The sequence below is a fragment of the Cryptomeria japonica genome, chromosome 2 (genome assembly GCF_030272615.1).
Source record: "Cryptomeria japonica chromosome 2, Sugi_1.0, whole genome shotgun sequence".
NCBI classification, from domain to species: Eukaryota; Viridiplantae; Streptophyta; class Pinopsida; order Cupressales; family Cupressaceae; genus Cryptomeria; species Cryptomeria japonica.
In genome coordinates, this window is record NC_081406.1 from 647,571,412 (window position 1) to 647,588,778 (window position 17,367).

The following is a 17,367-nucleotide window of genomic DNA, read 5'->3' on the forward strand; positions in this document are numbered from 1 at the left end:
CATACAGAGGATAATTCTACAAACACTAGATTCGAAACAGAGACAGCAACATCCAGAAAAGGCAATTTCCCAATCTTCTACTGAATCCCCATGCAGAGCAGAGAATAAGCAAAATGCAAATCATGTTCGAGAGCTCTCTAAAAATCAGTAGGCTCTAATGTTGGAAAAGTAGGACCAAGATGACAATGCCTCTGCCCTAATACCTAAAATATGCCAAACAAAATTATTTTAGATATAAAATATTTTAATATTTGTATTGATATAACACTCCAAGAAAAACTGTACAAAGCGACTTTTATAGCATAAGAATTGTTTGTAATAATAAAACTGACCTGTCTGTTGTTACAGTATAAAATATTTTATTTAAAAAATAGGTGCATTGCACTCAATCTTATTCTCCAATATAGCTTTAAGGTTCACCTGAAACATTCCCAACTTACTAAAAGAATACCTGACATTTGAACACTTAGAAGAGCAGAATTATAAATATCATGATTGATTTTTCTAGACATGTTTCCAGAATAAGGGTTACTTCTTTCCCTTAATATGTCAGGTCGAATGATGCACAGTTTGTCATATCTTGCATCTCCTTATGGTATAAGAATAAAATGCTGGTAAAGCCATAATATTAAAACTATATAGACCAAGGGAAAATCCTTTTAATTTTTTCCAATATCCTTCACTGCACATATCTGCTCCTCTCCCATCGCATGCATAACAGTCAGAATAAGATCCTTGCCTTCAGCAAACCCATCCTTGATCTGAAAATCATAGAAAAAATTATCTTATGACGGTAAGGTTAAAATTCAGAGAACATTAAACCAAACAAGAAAATGCTAATTTATTTATCATGTTTCCATATACCGTGGAAAGAAGTTGCTCATCAGTTGGGAGGCGGAGATCATCCTTTGTGTCACCACTGTCAGTCAGAAGACTCACCTGATAAAATAATGAATGGGAACTTCAGTAATTTCAATGGTTTTATAAACCAGAGTAAAGATTTAAAGGAACAAAACAGTTCATTTATTCCAACCCATCAAAAGAGTGAAAATTATTAGTATACTTACAAACCCATCCTCTGAAACATCAATTAATTGATAATCAGTACGAGTCACTTCAGGAACCTGCAGAACACCAGAGAGGGAACCAAACTCATCGTTAATTTAAAAAGTCTGAAATGGATTTCAAACACCAATCATTGAAACAAGAAATTTTAATTAGTATAACCTATTAACAAGTAGTGGCACTTACATCACAGTTATGGGAGGAAGGAACTATATCCTCAAGTTTCTTGCCATTGAATATATCAATTGCTACAAAGTGACACTTGGCATGGCCATGCTTTCCTGTTTTAGAGGTTGAAACTTCAACCACCTATTAAAATAAGATTCCAAAACATTAACTCCATACAGACTGATAAAAGATTTCATAACGAAAAATTAAATGGTAAAAAGTAAAAACAAATAGAAGAGTACAAAGATCGTGCAAACTAGCAATCCTAGTATGAGGGCAGATTTGATGTCATCTAAATCATAGTTGGAAAACTTACCAAGGCCCAAAAAAAAACAAGGTGAAAACTCAACGAAAACTCAGCAAAAAACTTTAAAAATTGCTTAAATTTAACTAGAAATGCATTTTTTTGCAAAATTCAATGAGGAGATGCATCCAATGAGTCAATAAATGAGTACACAAAAGAAACAAGCTAAGTCTAGATATATTTGATTGATTTAAATGCAAATTGGGTACAAAATGGCATCCTCTTGTGGAATGTTGATGGCTGATAGACTAAAACAAAATAAAATAGCAAATTATTTTTATAAAACTAAAAGTAAATATACATCAAAACATTCTACATCTTCCTCTTCCCAGCTCTAGTGAAAAACCGAGGGAGAGATAGAACAAGAGGGTCTAGTCCTAGGAATCCGATGTGGCTTCTCCACCTCGCCAAAATGAGATTGAGGGTAGCAACCCTCGCAGGGATCTAAAAGTGAGAGAGTGAGAGAGGTAGAGAGATAGGTCTAGATCTTCGGAAGAGAGAGGAGAGAATGGGATAGAGAGTGGTAGAAAGAGGGGATAGAGGAAGAGAGATAGGGAGAGAATGAAATAGAGAGTGGAAGAGAGAGGGGATAGAGGAAGAGAGATAAGGAGATAGAGAGGTTTAAAATTTGGGGCAGATAAAGTGAGTGAGATAGAGAGAGCGAGAGAATGTTGAGGAGCCTACTAATTACTGAAATATGACTAAGTCTGAAACTACAAAAGATCTTCTAAAACCTAGAATTTGCATTATAACTCCTAGAGATCTGAAACCACTCTCAACCATCATGCAAATATATACATGAAATATAACTTATAGTATAAGACATACTTATACTTTAATGTTCGGAGTTTTTGCCAAAGACTAGCCGAATTTTTTAACTCGGTGAGTTTTTTGTGTGAGTAAATGGTGAAAATACTCTTCGAGCAAAAAAAATCACAAGTTTTACAAAACTCGCTGAGTACTCTACAAGTATTCCATCAATGATCTAAATATAGCTGAAACAGATAACCGCTACCAATAAAGGTGTGTGGGTCCAGCTACCTTTTCTTTGGCAGGTTTAAAATCGCCTTGCAAGGTGACCTTTGGCTTAAATGTCATGACTGAGGAGTATCTCTTCAGTCAAATACACCTAGAACGTGCACTAATCATCTGATTGAAGACTTAACATTTGTAGATTTTAAAAAAAGGTCTTAAATGTCATAACTAAATGGTATCTCTACAATCAAATTTAACTAGAACTTGCACTAACTTCGCAATTCAACATTTAGTATATGTACAGTTTAAGAATGTAACATGTCTCCGGCAAACCTAAACACAAGTCTCCATCATGAAAGCCCTAACAATTGTCACTTAAACTCATCCCATTTGACAAATGAGGCTACCCTTTCAAGACGACTAAACCTTTACTAATAATTATAAATATCCAATGTAGTATATGATACATGCTAGCTAATGTGTTTAAGGATGTTGTCGTTGCACCAAAAGATCGACCTATTAATGCCCGATACAACCACTAGACTTATAGAATCCACAGGAGGCGGTTAAGCCATGTCACAAACCCAAGCGTTGCGCTGCTCAGCACAAGGAGACCAAGGGCACACACCTTGCAACAATCCCCCCAGTGCAAGCGAGGGCTTTGAACCTGTAACCAAGCTCTGATACCACTTGTTACAAGTGTGGTTGTCGTTGCACCAAAAGATCGATCTGTTAATGCCCGATACGACCACTAGACTTATATAATACACAAGAGGTAGTTAAGCCATGTCACAAACCCGAGCGCTGCACTGCACAGCACAAGGAGACCAAGGATGCACACTTTGCAACAGTGAGTCTATGAAGTGATGGGACTATTTTTCTCTTAATAAAAATAAGAATTCACAGTTTCACATTGCTGTGACTGATAATCATCCATTCATGATATTTATTACTTAAGAGCCCCTGATAAACTGAGAATACCCATAAGCAATCAATCTTGGGTGAACAATTGGGAATTATTAATGATAAAAGGCTGTAACCATGAAAGTTAAAAGGTCAAAGACTCAAAACAAAATCAGAATGCTAAAGAATTCTAACAAAATCCATTAAATATTTCATTATATTTGTTACAAATTAAGACAGCAAGGAATAACTTTATCAAGGTATACAGTTAGACATTTGTTCAAAGCAAGGATACATGGGTTTTAAGACCTTAGCCATCTATCAGACAAAACACAAAAGTGGTTGATGAAAGCACCTTATCATAGAATATCCCAGTTTGGATCAATGATACTTGATGGCTCTGTAAATAAACGAGTACATAACATATTGCCTATTGGTGCTCATAGCATCTGTAAGCTTGAAATCATTGGGAAATTAGAATGAGAAATGATTAAAGCCCAATACTTATAAACTTCAGAAACTGCAATCAAATATTAGACATTGGCAACGCTAACAACGAAAGAATTTTAACACAAATTCACAGATTACAACGATGGAACCTCTAGATCAACGTTACACTCAAAACAGCACCTATTCATAAGAAAACAGCCACCCGATAATATATTCATTCAAAATCCAACTTAATTGTTACCATAATGAAACCTTATTGAATGATGCATATTCTTCTAACTAATAAAACAAGCAAATAAATCTGCCAAATTAATCCAAGCTTTTCAGCTAAAAACACACAGATTCGTGTCAAATTCAAAATTGAAGTTTACTTTGAAAATCATATCCAAATTCACCCTAATCTTGAAAAATGGCATCCCATAAAGAGTGTTCTTCTTTCAGCAGCAGATCCCTACAATGCAGTTTCGCATCAGCTGAGGAAGGTGTTGCATGTAGCCATTGCAACAATTATTTTTATGGAGTAGGGGGTACCATGGGATGAAAAAAATTATGCTACAAGATAAATTAGAATCTTGTGCAAGAGAATAGCAACCCTTACTTTTTAGATTTTAAGGGTGTGTATTTGGGGCAGAGCTGAAAATTTTCCCCACTAACTTCCTAAAATTTTGCTGCCAGATGTCATTCGTCTAGAATTTTGTAAATTCCTGCCAGTCATTTTTTGGAATTAGCTATATAGTTGTAGATTTAATTGTAGAATTAATCATTTCTTGTTGCTAAAAAATAATCATGAGACCACCAGATTACAGAAATTTTGGAGCTTAACATTTTAAAGCATGCCCATTATTACAAAATCCATGATACCGCCTGATCATGAAAGCTCCTAAAAATTATCAGCAGCACCCACTGAGATATTTTAGGAAGCCCCCACCCATGAGAACTACCTGAGAAGTGTATCCAGCAGCAGCCTTAGTCCTTGTGCACATGGGCTGTTGAAGGCACAGTCAAGGGCAGCATCAGCATGGTGCTGCAGTGATCCCAAAGTTCAACTCAGTTCCTATACAGCAGAGAAATCTGTGCGTTACGGCGCGGCAGCCTTTAGTAGGCATCCTTGTGATAGAGGCACTTGAACCCTTATTTAGAAGTGCCATTCCAAGTTACGAAGGCACCATTTTTGTTCTTCGACTTGGCACCTTGCATAAGTAGGCTCTATTTTAGCAGCGAGTTAAGTGCTGTTCCAGATTTAGAAATCTAAGTTTAAACTTTATCTTTTGCTTTCTGTCATTTCAGATTTATGAGTTTGCTTTTCCAGATTCAGGTAGGCACCATCTGTAGCTGCAGTTCTCTTTTCTGTATTGAAATGTAGGTTGCAAAGATAATCTATTGTTCTATAATGTTTGTGATAGTAAAATATTTTGTTGATATGAATATGCCAGTTTAGGAGGTCATGTTCGTATGTTAGCTTGGATGGTGGTTCGAGTAGTTTTAGATAGGTGGTTTCTTACACAAATGTGAAGAGCTTTAACAAGCCTTCAATGTAAGTAATTATAATCCCCAGTTAATATAATTTTGTATGTTTAATTCTGCCATTCATAATGTAAAGGATAGTTTTGAGCCATTTTAGTGTGCATCTGATTCCTACAGGTGGTATCAGAGCCTGAACAATGGCTGGACCATGAGAATATGTGGGAGCAGGCAGACACTTAATAAACAGGCAGATTATTCCATTTTGCTCCAAGCAAATTTTTATATCATTCTTGCCACTTTATGAGTGGTGAAAATCATTGTTTGAGATCCAGATTATCAAGACACAAGTTCATACTTCACATCATGCACCTTGCTGGCTCAGAGCCACAAACATATAATCGTCCTTATTTAAGAGGTTGCTATAGTTGCTGAAGACTGTGTATGTTACATCTGCAACAATATTTTCTTCAGACATGGTCCAATCCACACAAATAGCACTTATGTTACTTTCTCAAGTAAAGCGATTGTAAAGGCATTTTGGAACTCTTTCTGCTTATGTTGATTCATTGTTCTATGCTTTCTATATGAGTTAAGCTTTGTACAGCGCACAAAGAGGCACGGAGAAAACCAGGCCACTGATAGAATTTGTAGCCACAATTTTTGTACTTGTGAAGTGAATTTTTATTTATTGGTTTACAATGGTCTGGAAACATTTGGCAATAAGGAGCCCACTTCAAATGTTATTAAATACCTACTGCCCAGAAGTGTCAAATATATTTTGTGGTCTCTCAAAATAGGTTTGTAGTCTTGATTCAAAATTTATGGAGACAGACCGATCAAAAAAAAAATTTATGGAAACAGGTTGGTCGTAGTGGTTTATAACTTATGTATTAGAATTTGTTTTAAAGTGAGTCATTAATTCAATGTCCATAGTAGCAAAAATCATTTGGGGAAAAAATCGGCAACGATAAGAAAAAGATTTTTTTGAAAAAATTGGGAAAAAATCGGCAAAAAATCAAGAAAAGATTGGATTTTAAAAAACATAAAAAATTGTAGAAAACGAGACGAAAACTATTTTTTTTTTAAACTTAAGGGCATTTCCATAGCATAGAGATATAAAGAGCAAATAAAATAGAGTTTAACCCATGAATTGTAGAAAATAATTTTTTGTTGTTTATATTCATATTGCTGATTACAAAGGCAAATATTCAGTTAACTTTTTAAGAGGGCATGCTAAATTTAGAACCAGAAATAACAAACTCAGAAAATTGAAAACAACAAGAATACACAAGAACACAAAAGTTATCCTGGGAAAACCCTCCACCTGAGGGCCAAAAAACCAGCCACACCAAAGAATAAACTTTATTGAATGAGAAAATCTGATATGCAGCTCTTACACTTAATAAACAGTGATTGACATCACTTGAACTAGAACAGCAAAAGCCAAAACTTCTGATAAATGACTTCTAAAAAATACAATGATTGCACATCAATCATATGCACAATAATCAGACTGAGAAAACTGAAGCTGCTGAAGATATCATGATTTAGACTTGATCACAATTAGACCTCGAAAGAAAGAAGTGTCCTGCTTAATTCTGTTGCAACCCCCGAAGCATAAGAAACACAGCAGCAATGAATAAAATCTGAGTGCACACCTGGAAAAGAATCAACCACACAACTCTGAGGCAAAACAAAATATATTTAAGAGAAGAGAAAACGAATTGAAATGACTCTTCGTAGTGGAAAGATGAAGAGACATCCGCTCAAAAGAATCAACATTTCACCCAACATAACTCACAGTGTGGGAAGATGAAAAGACAAGCACGGAAGGAAAGATGACAGTTATAACACCGACAGCAATCCAGTTAGGAGACACGGCAGCCAGCTCATGCAAGATTCTCACGAAGACATAAGTTACACACACATAAGCGGAGCAGTTATCTTATAGACAGATAACCTTTCAACATACAACCGCTGGAGGAAATAAACCACAAAGAACGATGACAGAGAAGCGTGCAACTGACGAATGCAAAATCGAAGATGATATTGCTGTTCGAATGAGAAACCATCAATGCATGAAGATGAGCTCTCTCGAAGCTATAAACTTCAACGGGGCAGTGTGATGTCCTCTTTTTGTTGACATCAATTCTTTAGTGAGGATTAGCCTATTACCCTGACCCTCGTAGGCTAATGGGATTGGTTAGAGCGTCTTTTGAGGATTGGTATCATCCCCAGTGTTCAGAGTGCTTCGGTTTGGTCTTCATTTGGCATCATTCGGACATCATTTGCTCTACTTACTATTTTTAGTAAGTCTTGGGATGTTAGAGATGGACCCCTACTATTTTTAGTAAAGGGGGTATGGTCATATGCAGTCTCCTCATGTTCGCTCCCAATTCAGACGGCGTTCGAAAATACAGAGTATTCATGGAGATATTAATATTTAATTGGCTCAATTAAACATTAATTATTTGGAGATTATATTATTAAGTTATAAAATGACTTTATATTATAAAGCACTTAAATGAGGGTCTATTTATCATGAGAAGGGGGGCCAAGTTTATTAATAATTTATGAGCACATAACCCAAGGTTTAATTACATTATTGATGCCAATGAAATATTATAACATTTTAATGTTAATTAAAAGCTTTTTGAAGAAGTTCGAACTTCTTGAGGAAATATAAGTGTGCAAAAGGAATCGAATTTCATTATGTGATTGGAGGTTTTGATTTAAGTTTCTCTAAAGCATTGAAGTGTAGAATACCAAGGGTTTCTGCAAGATTCAAGGCTTGTCGGCATTGGAGAGTGTGGCTTCTTCATTGTAACAGCATATAGAGGGCGTGCGATATCATCTGATTATGCTTGTGAGAGTTGGCTTCATTCAGGAGTCAATATTGAGCTGATTGGTGGGTTTATTTCAGAGTTTGTTTGCAGATTGAAAGAGATTATATTCGAAGATTTATTTGCTGCTACAATGCCCGTGAATAGTGTGCTGCAGTGCCCGTGAATAGTAACCCGCTACAGTACCCGTGAATAGTAAACGCTACAGTACTAATGCATTTTAGAAGAGTTAATTTACATAAATTCAAAGAGGTTTGAAGAGCGATTTCAGATTGTTGGAGGCTACATTAATTGCTATTAGTACCACTCATTGGCACGTGGGAATTACATGTATGTATGACAAGTGTTTGTGTTAATGACAATCTGCTGTAAGTGCATTTTGGTCTCTGAGAATGCATGCCAAATGTTTGTAGAAATGTCTAACATTGTCATTGAAAGGTTAGTGGTAGGTGTTACATTGCATTCTCATTTAACTTCAGACTTTGATATATGTCCTTTTGAGTTCAATGAATGCATATTATCATCTCTTAAATCAGAATATCAAAAAGAAACCACAATCAGCAAGTACAGAAGTTTCATGACAAGTGTTTGACAATATTCCTTGAGCATTTAAATCAGAAATTTTCAATCAGATTTGGCAAGGGATTTTACAGGCAGTCACCAAATACACCAAATAGTTATCTAAGTCTGAAATCAAATATTACCTAAGACTATAAAGTAACTAAGATCAAAAGTTAATAGACAAATAGTAAAAGTGGAAGCCATTTTGAAGTGATCTAACAATTTCATTGTGATTAAGGCAAGGAGTTTTGTAGGGCAAATTCAATATTTTAGAAAGCTTATCAGATCATATTCCACAATTGCAATGCTTTATATCATAGCAACGAAAATGATTTGGGGAAAAAATAGCAAACCAAAAGTACAAGATTTTTTTAAAAAGTGGGTAAAAATTGGATTTTAAAAAATTGTAAAAAATTGTAGAAAAATAGACACAAACTACTTTTTTTAAAACTTAAGGGCATTTCCATAGCATAGAAATATATAGAGTAAATAAAATAGAGTTTAACCCATTATTGTAGAAACTAGATTTTTGTTGTTTATATTCATATTGCTGATTACATAGGCAAATATTCATTAAACTTTTTAAAAGGGCAGTCACCAAATACACCAAATAGTTGTCTAAGTCTGAGATCAAAGATTAGCTAAGTCTATGAAGTAGCTGAGATAAAAATATTTCAAACAAAGATCCAGCTATTGTTGGGAATTTAGTAAAAGTGGAAGCCATTTTGAAGTGATCCAAGACTTTCATTGTGATTGAAGCAAGGAGTTTTCTAGGGGTAGTTCAATACAAAGTTCCCAGACTTGGACTCAGCGCGGACTCGACAAGGCCTGTTGAGACATGGACCAACTAGGACTCGAACCTAGGATCTTCCATAACGCTGCTGGAGTTCTCTACCATTGAGCTACTGGCCCCTCTTGGACCAGTCCATCGTCGGTCCGGGTGTGACTTATTTCCAACACCAACACCCCCCCCCTTAGGCCACACCTCTCGTGTGCTTGGGGCTCCTAGCCTGGACCTAGCTCTGATACCATGTTGAGACATGGACCAACTAGGACTTGAACCTAGGATCTTCCATAACGTTGCTGGAGTGCTCTACCACTGAGCTATTGGCCCCTCTTGGACCAATCCATTGTTGGTCCGGGTGTGGCTTATTTCCAACACCAACAAGGCCGACTCGACTCGACTCGTGACTCGGTTATGACTCGGCAAAATTAAAAAAAAACCTTGAAATTTAGAGATTTTTAACGATTTAAAACTTGTTTCATGCACCCATTATTGAATAAAGCTTAAAGACATTATAACATCAACAAATAGAAGCTCTAGCTCATCCTTAGCCTCAGAGTAGTCTGTCTACCTCCTACAAAGGCGTCGTCTAAGGTAGGTCCTGGACTGAGTAGCCATAGTCTTCACCTGTGAGGTGCCACAATGATCAACATCAGTTGTGCCTTTGTTGGATCGATGTTGTGCCTGTGTTGGATCATGCTCTATCCTCCTCCTCTACCATAGCCACAGCCTCAATCTCTCTGTCTGCCATGTTGTGCCTGTGTTGGATCATGCTCTATCCTCCTCCTCTACCATAGCCACAGCCTCAATCTCTCTGTCTGCCATGTCTGACATGCTGTGGCACAAGTCCGAGTCACGAGTTGTCAAAACTCGCCGAGCTTGGCTCGACTCGCCAACTCGGCAAACTCGCGGCGAGTTTGGGAACTCTACTTCAATATTTGAGAAAGCTTATCGAATCATATTCCACAGTTGCAATGCTTTATATTCCCTGATGGCAATTGGTAAGTTTTTTATATGGGGTAGAATTCAACAAAAGGCATTTGTTTAGCTTAAGTCAAAGATTAGCAAGCCACTGGTTTTGGCAAATACCTAGCTCGCAACTACTATTTTAGGTACAAATTTTAATGATTGTGTTGGAGGTTCTTTTATTACAACTATGTAAGCTTGTTTGTTGTCATTCAGATTTATTTCATGAAGCACTTTGAAAATATTGCTCACATAATGAATTGTATGTCTTTGATTGAGCAAAAATTAACTATATCAATTATAAATTAAATGTCATATATCTATATCTATATATATTATATGTCTTCAAACGTTTAGTGTTGTGGTAGAAACACTCCATTGATAAGGCAGCCACCAAGGTTCAAACCCGTGTTGGGCCATTGAGCTCAAAGGCTTTTTTGCCTTTCTTGGGTCGTTGAACTCGTGGATTTGAACAAGTGAAGTGTCGGAAATGATAAACCCCTAGAAAATGGACAAAATAACAAACTTTTTCAACATTGATTCCACATTGACTCTGATTTCATCTCGGATAAACCCTATTTCTAAGCAATTCAGTAATTTCACAAGTTTTTCTAGGGTTTTCCAAGTTTTTACAAAGATTTTTTTCACATTTTTTTTGCCATTTTTGGGGGGGTTTTAACATGATTTTAACATGTAGTACAGCCTGAGTTGGCCTAGTAGTGGAGAACTTGTGCTCTTGAAAGAGAGGTCACAAGTTCAAATTCCACAAGGGGGTAGGGTATGTACACCTTATCGGCTTCGGCCCATTACCAATCAAAAAAACAAAACATTATTTTAATGTGATTTAAATGCAAAAAATCATTGAAATTTGGGTCAATGATTAGTCAACAATTTTTTCGTGAAATGGGATTTTTTCAGGGAATAAATCGGCTCACTCCAGGACTCAAGATTAATTGGGTATAATCGCGATTTTTTCTAGACTATTGCTTCTATGAATTTCAAACCTCTCAAAGAGCGTGTTTTTTAAAGTTGTTTGTAAGGTGAAAAGTAGTCTTGGCACATTTTCAATTCCTATTTGGTGTATGCTGAAGTCCTTTTTTGCGTTTTTAGTGTTTGTATTCCATTTTGGTTTTCAAGTTTTTGAGCTTTGACAAGGAGTGACAATAGTCCAATGCTATCATTTTTCCCTTCCAACTGAGGGTGGTTTTGGCAATCAGTTATTCATGGGGATCAGTACAAAATGACAGGAATTGCTCACAAAAGACTGGGGAGCAAAGAGGTCAGGCAATTTTAGGTGGATTTTAATTTTTATTCAAAGATTACAGGTACAAGTTGATCAGCAAGCCAGGGTCAATGTGATTGAGCAGACCATATGTTATTTACACTGAATGCAATTGTGAATGATCAGAGGCATGTTGAGTCAATTATACTTCAGCAGGATCATGTCAGAATGGCACATTTTGTTCAATATCACTTGCAGGAGACCAGAAGTTGCAGAGTTGTAGAAAGGCTGTAGGATGCTCCAGATCTTATTGTTTCCCCTTTAAATCAAAGGGTTCTGTAGGAGTTTCTAATCCAAATATGTTTGTAATTGTGTGTGTTGTTGTAGTAGAATATGGGCTACAATTATAACCTAATGTTCTATATCGTTTGTGATAGTATAATATTTTATGTTAGTTTGGGAGATGGTTTGACTGGTTTGAGTTAGGTGGTTTCTCAAGGAACATGGAGAGCTTTAAAAAGCTTTCAATGCATTGAAATTATAATCCCTCGATAATATAATTCTGTGTTCATTTCTATTATTTATAATGTAAAGCTAAGTATAGTTTTGTGAGATTTTTGTGTGTATCTAACTCCTACATCTGACTCCCGCGAGATGGGGCACACTTTTAGTTCCTATCCTCCTTCATCTATAAACGAAAGGTACAGGTGTGAATGATTTTTATTTTTTTCAATTTTAGATTTGTTAAGTGTATTTCTTTTCAGATTTAATGGGAAGACAGCTGTAGGTTTGAGAGTTATATACTATTATACTGTATAGTTTACTGTTCCCTTTTTAGTGTAATGTGTTTGTAGATTCTTATATTCAGAATCAGCAACTTTAAAAAAAGTTATGTTTCCTAATATTTAGAATTTGAATTTAGTTTTCTGAGTACAGGATTTGCTTACTGAAAAATTAACAAAAAAGCACCAATCTTCATGAAAATTGGTTCTTAAGCAGCCATCAAACCCTAACTATAATTATAACCACTATAGGATAAATGTTTGTTTCTTAACTGTAGCAGACAAGATCTCCTCACGACAAAGAGAATCTGGATGAAATTACATATTGAGAAATGCCAAAAATAGCCGATAGCATCAAAGATAAAAACAAGTAAACTCAAAAAATAATGCTGAACTCAAATAAGATCCTGACACATTTTTCATCATGAAACTACAAAGCGCAATCCAAACTATTGATTTAAAAATCTTCTATATAGTTTTTTTCCAAATGTGTAAGCATACAAATTCAAAATGAGAAACAGCAGGAAAAAATAAACATATTTAATGTACTATGTGAAAACACAACCCAATGAAGGTGTCCATAGATGATTGAATAAAAAAAGAATAAACTTACTAAAAAACGCCATAAGAAACAAAATTCAGATACATAAATCTGTATCATAAAACCAAAATAAATAATGAATGCAGCACTGACTCAAACGTAGTGTGTAATGTCCCCTACCTGATCTATTTCAATATAATAAAATTGATTGATATTCTTCAATTAGTTATTATCAAATGCTTATATATTTTCCTCATTAGATGATTAATTTCATTATTCATAGTTCTTAATATAGATATCAGACCTTGCTACTACTTCAGTTTTAAGGGAGAAGCGTTTACGTATGTTACCAAAGCGCTTAGAGACCAACTAGAATAGGTTCCCTCAAAGTTTACAGATCCAAGCCCTTACCTATCTTGGGTCTATACCCTCAAGGCTTATGGGTCGCTGATCCCCACCCTATCTTGGGACTTAACCTATTGCTTGGATTTAGACTGCCCCTCTTTGGAACATCTCATTCCCATCTTCTTAAATACAAACAGTAATAACATGATTTAGACTATAAGTATAAATATTTCTTCTGTATTATGAATATATATATGAAATTACGTATGACTGTCATACATATTGCAGTCCATATTAACATTACTATCAATTCCGCATAAGAACATTATTGGGCTTCATATATTAAGCATACTTATTAAACACATCCCATGCATACCACCAAGAACAAGGATGTTACTGCCTGTAAATTAATAACAGATCTGATCTGATCTGATCCATGGTGATGTTACTGGATGCTTTGATTCCTTTTTCTTTATATCTCTCAATGTGAGGGAGAGGTCATACCTCTTCATCATGTATGCCCTTTGGCAAGGGACACACCCTTTCACCATTAACACCCTTTGAAAGAGTGCAACTCTTCATTATTTCTGCCCTTTGAAAGGGACACAGCCTTTCACAATCAGACCTGCACTTCTTATTTAAATCAGATCTGCACTTCTGATTTCCAAGTTATCCCCTTCCCGAATGAGGTTCTCTTCTCCCTTTTATATCTTATTGTTGAGGGAATCACAACTTTTCCTTCCATGTCTTTTAACCATTCATTAACTTAATTAAATTTTAATTAATTATATTTAATTATATTCTTTATATTATAATTTAATTTTTAATATTTTAATTTTATTATTATTAAATTCTATTTCAAAGTGGGGACATTACATAGTGCAGTTAAACAGATCTTTAAAAAACAAAGAGATAAATGTTGGGAATGCAACAGATGACCCAAATGCACACAAAGATGCACTAATCCTGAATTTTGAAGCACGAATTGCAATTACAGTTTTTTGGGTGTATAAGAATCAATTACCAAATACACACAGAGATAAATTAATCCTGAATTGAGAACCATAAATTACGTTGAGGGTTTTGTGAGTGTGTAAGAATCAATAACAATGATGATGACATGCCAGTGATTATAGCACCGAGCAAACTGAAAACACAACAAATCACAACTATCTAAAGTCATGCAGAAAAAGCATTGCAAAACAGAGATTCATTTACAAAACCCAATAGATTTAAAGCTCAAATAGAGACCCCTATACAAACCCAATACAATAAAAAGCACACGAAAACTCATATACAATCCCAGTACATTTAAGAACAAACAGAGACCCATATACAGACGCAATAGATTTAGATAAGCACAGATACCCATATACAAATCTGGATGAAATTCCTTATTGAGAAATCCATTAAATCAGTGAAGCCAAAAATAGCTGATAGCATCAAAAATAAAAGAAAACAAGTAAACTCAAAAAAAACAATGCTGAACTCAAATAAGATCCTTATACTTTTTTCATCTTGAAATTACAAAGTGCAATCCAAAATATTGATTTAAAAATCTTCTAAATAGTTTGTTTCCAAATGTGCGTATGCATAAAAATTCAAAATGAGATACAGAAGGAAAAACAACATATTTAAAGTACTATGTAAAAACACAACCCCATGAGAGTGTCCATAGATGAGAATAAAAAAAGAATAAACTTAATAAAAAACATCATAACCTCGCCATAAGAAACACAATTCAGATACAAAAATATGTATCATAAAACCAAAATAAATAATGAATACAGCATTGACTCAAAGGTAGAGTGGTTAAACAGATCTTTATAAAACAAAGAGATAAACGTTGGGAATACAAGTACAACAGATGACCCAAATGCACAAAAAGATACATTAATCCTGAATTTTGAAGCATGAATTACAATTAGGGTTTCGTGGGTGTATAAGAATCAGTTACCAAATACACACAAAAATAAATTAATCCTGAATTGCAAACCATAAATTACGTTGAGGGTTTTGTGAGTCTGTAAGAATCAATTACAATGATGGTGACATGCCAGTTAATATAGCACCGAGCAAAAAAAACACAACAAATCACAACTATCTAAAGTCATGCAGAAAAAGCATTCCGAGACAGAGATTCGTTTACAAAACCCAATAGATTTAAGAGCACACAGAGACCCCAATACAAACCCAATACAATTAAAAGCACACAAAAAACAATATACAATCCCATTACAGAGACCCAAATACAGAGGCAATAGATTTAAATGAACACAGATACCAATATACAAATCTGGATGAAATTACTTATTGAAAAATCCATTAAATCAGTCAAGCCAAAAATAGCTGATAGCAACAAAAGTTAAAAACAACTCAAATAAGATCCTGATACTTTTTTCATCTTGAAATTACAAAGTGCGATCCAAAATATTGATTTACAAATCTTCTAAATAGTTTCTTTCCAAACGTGTGTATGCAAACAAATTCAAAATGAGAAACAGCAGGAAAAAAATCATATTTAAAGTACTATGTGAAAACACAACCCCATGAAGGTGTCCATAGATGATTGAATAAAAAAAGAATTAACTTACCAAAAAACACCATAACCTCGCCATAAGAAACACAATTCAGATACATAAATATGTATTCTAAAACCAAAATAAATAATAAATACAGCATTGACTTAAAGGTAGTGCGGTTAACCAGATCTTTTAAAAACAAAGAGATAAATGTTGGAAATACAACAGACGACCAATGCACACAAAGATACATTAATCCTAAATTTTAAAGCGCGAATTGCAATTAGGGTTTTGTGGGTGTATAAGAATCAATAACCAAATACACACAAAGATAAATTAATCCTGAATTGCAAACCATAAATTACGTTGAGGGTTTTGTGAGTCTGTAAGAATCAATTACAATGATGGTGACATGCCAGTGATTATAGCGCCGAGCAAAAATGGAAACACAACAAATCACAACTATCTAAAGTCATGCAGAAAAAGCATTGCGAGACAGAGATTCGTTTACAAAACCCAATAGATTTAAGAGCACACAGAGAACACCATACAAACCCAATACAATTAAAAGCAAACGAAAACCCATATATAGTCCAGTAAATTTAAGAGCAAACAGACACCCATATACAGACGCAATAGATATAAATGAACACAGATACCCATATACAAATCCATACATTTAATAGGGGACGCATATGTTATAAAAATGAAATACCCAGATCAGCCATAATTGAATACCTTACAGGGCCTTCCCTTGATGACAACGTAACCATTCTTGCGAATAGTCCCAGCTTGCTGAGGGAATGTCTTGGATGCCCCTGCATCTGCCTTGTGATCAAAATGGTGCTCCTCATCCGACATTGTTCCTTATCTTCACTTAACTGTCTAATTTTATGTCTATCTGTGTGAAGCTTACTCAGAGACCTTTAAAAAACTCTTATAAGGAGAAAAGATGAAGGAAAGTCCAGTATCCACGGGCCACCCCGAAGGCCATTAAAATGGAATAATGTCGGCCCCTTATATTCCCAATTCCATGGCATGAGAATATCTTTTACTTTCGGTCTAAAGCAATCTTATTTACATCTTCTTATCTCTTATCATGAAGAACATTTTTCGCATTGCAATTCCTTTGATAGATAGGTAAATTAGTTTGGGTAAATGAACAAATCATGGAATTTATTATGGAAAATAATTTATAACAATGTATATTTCTATTTTCTTTTTAAGTAGGTGAATTATGACCATTATAATTGTTTTGCCAATTAAGCTAAATCTCAATAATTTACCTTTATGGAACACTTGAAAACAAGATTTTGTTTCTTACACATGCGACTAGACCACCACCATTGATGAAAATATAATAAAAAATAGATTTCTAATCATCCTCATCACTAGCGTAATATAATAAATAGTATTAACATAATATTAGATTTTTAGTAGATTTTTATAATATATTATAATATAATAATATA

The 17,367-nt window shown here is 34.8% G+C and overlaps 1 protein-coding gene across 1 annotated transcript; it reads right to left on the minus strand.

Annotated features, from left to right (window-relative positions):
- Positions 1 to 275: 275 nt before the first annotated feature.
- On the minus strand, positions 276 to 16,978 carry LOC131054686 (eukaryotic translation initiation factor 5A-2). The gene is made up of 5 exons (XM_057989248.2): positions 16,634 to 16,978; positions 1,252 to 1,374; positions 1,068 to 1,124; positions 865 to 939; positions 276 to 761 (listed from the first exon to the last, which is right to left on the minus strand). Exons 1-5 carry the CDS (start codon positions 16,754 to 16,756, stop codon positions 660 to 662), a joined length of 480 nt encoding a protein of 159 aa, XP_057845231.2. The 5' UTR covers positions 16,757 to 16,978; the 3' UTR covers positions 276 to 659.
- Positions 16,979 to 17,367: the final 389 nt, after the last annotated feature.

Bases quoted from the DNA above. Each gene is read 5' to 3' on its own strand.
- LOC131054686 (XM_057989248.2), bottom strand. From the start codon at position 16,756: ATGTCGGATGAGGAGCACCATTTTGATCACAAGGCAGATGCAGGGGCA. The intron at 940-1,067 runs GTAAGTATACTA...TTATTTTATCAG, and splicing joins ATGTTTCAGAGGATGGGTTT to GTGAGTCTTCTGACTGACAG. The intron at 762-864 runs GTATATGGAAAC...TATGATTTTCAG, and splicing joins ATGAGCAACTTCTTTCCACG to ATCAAGGATGGGTTTGCTGA.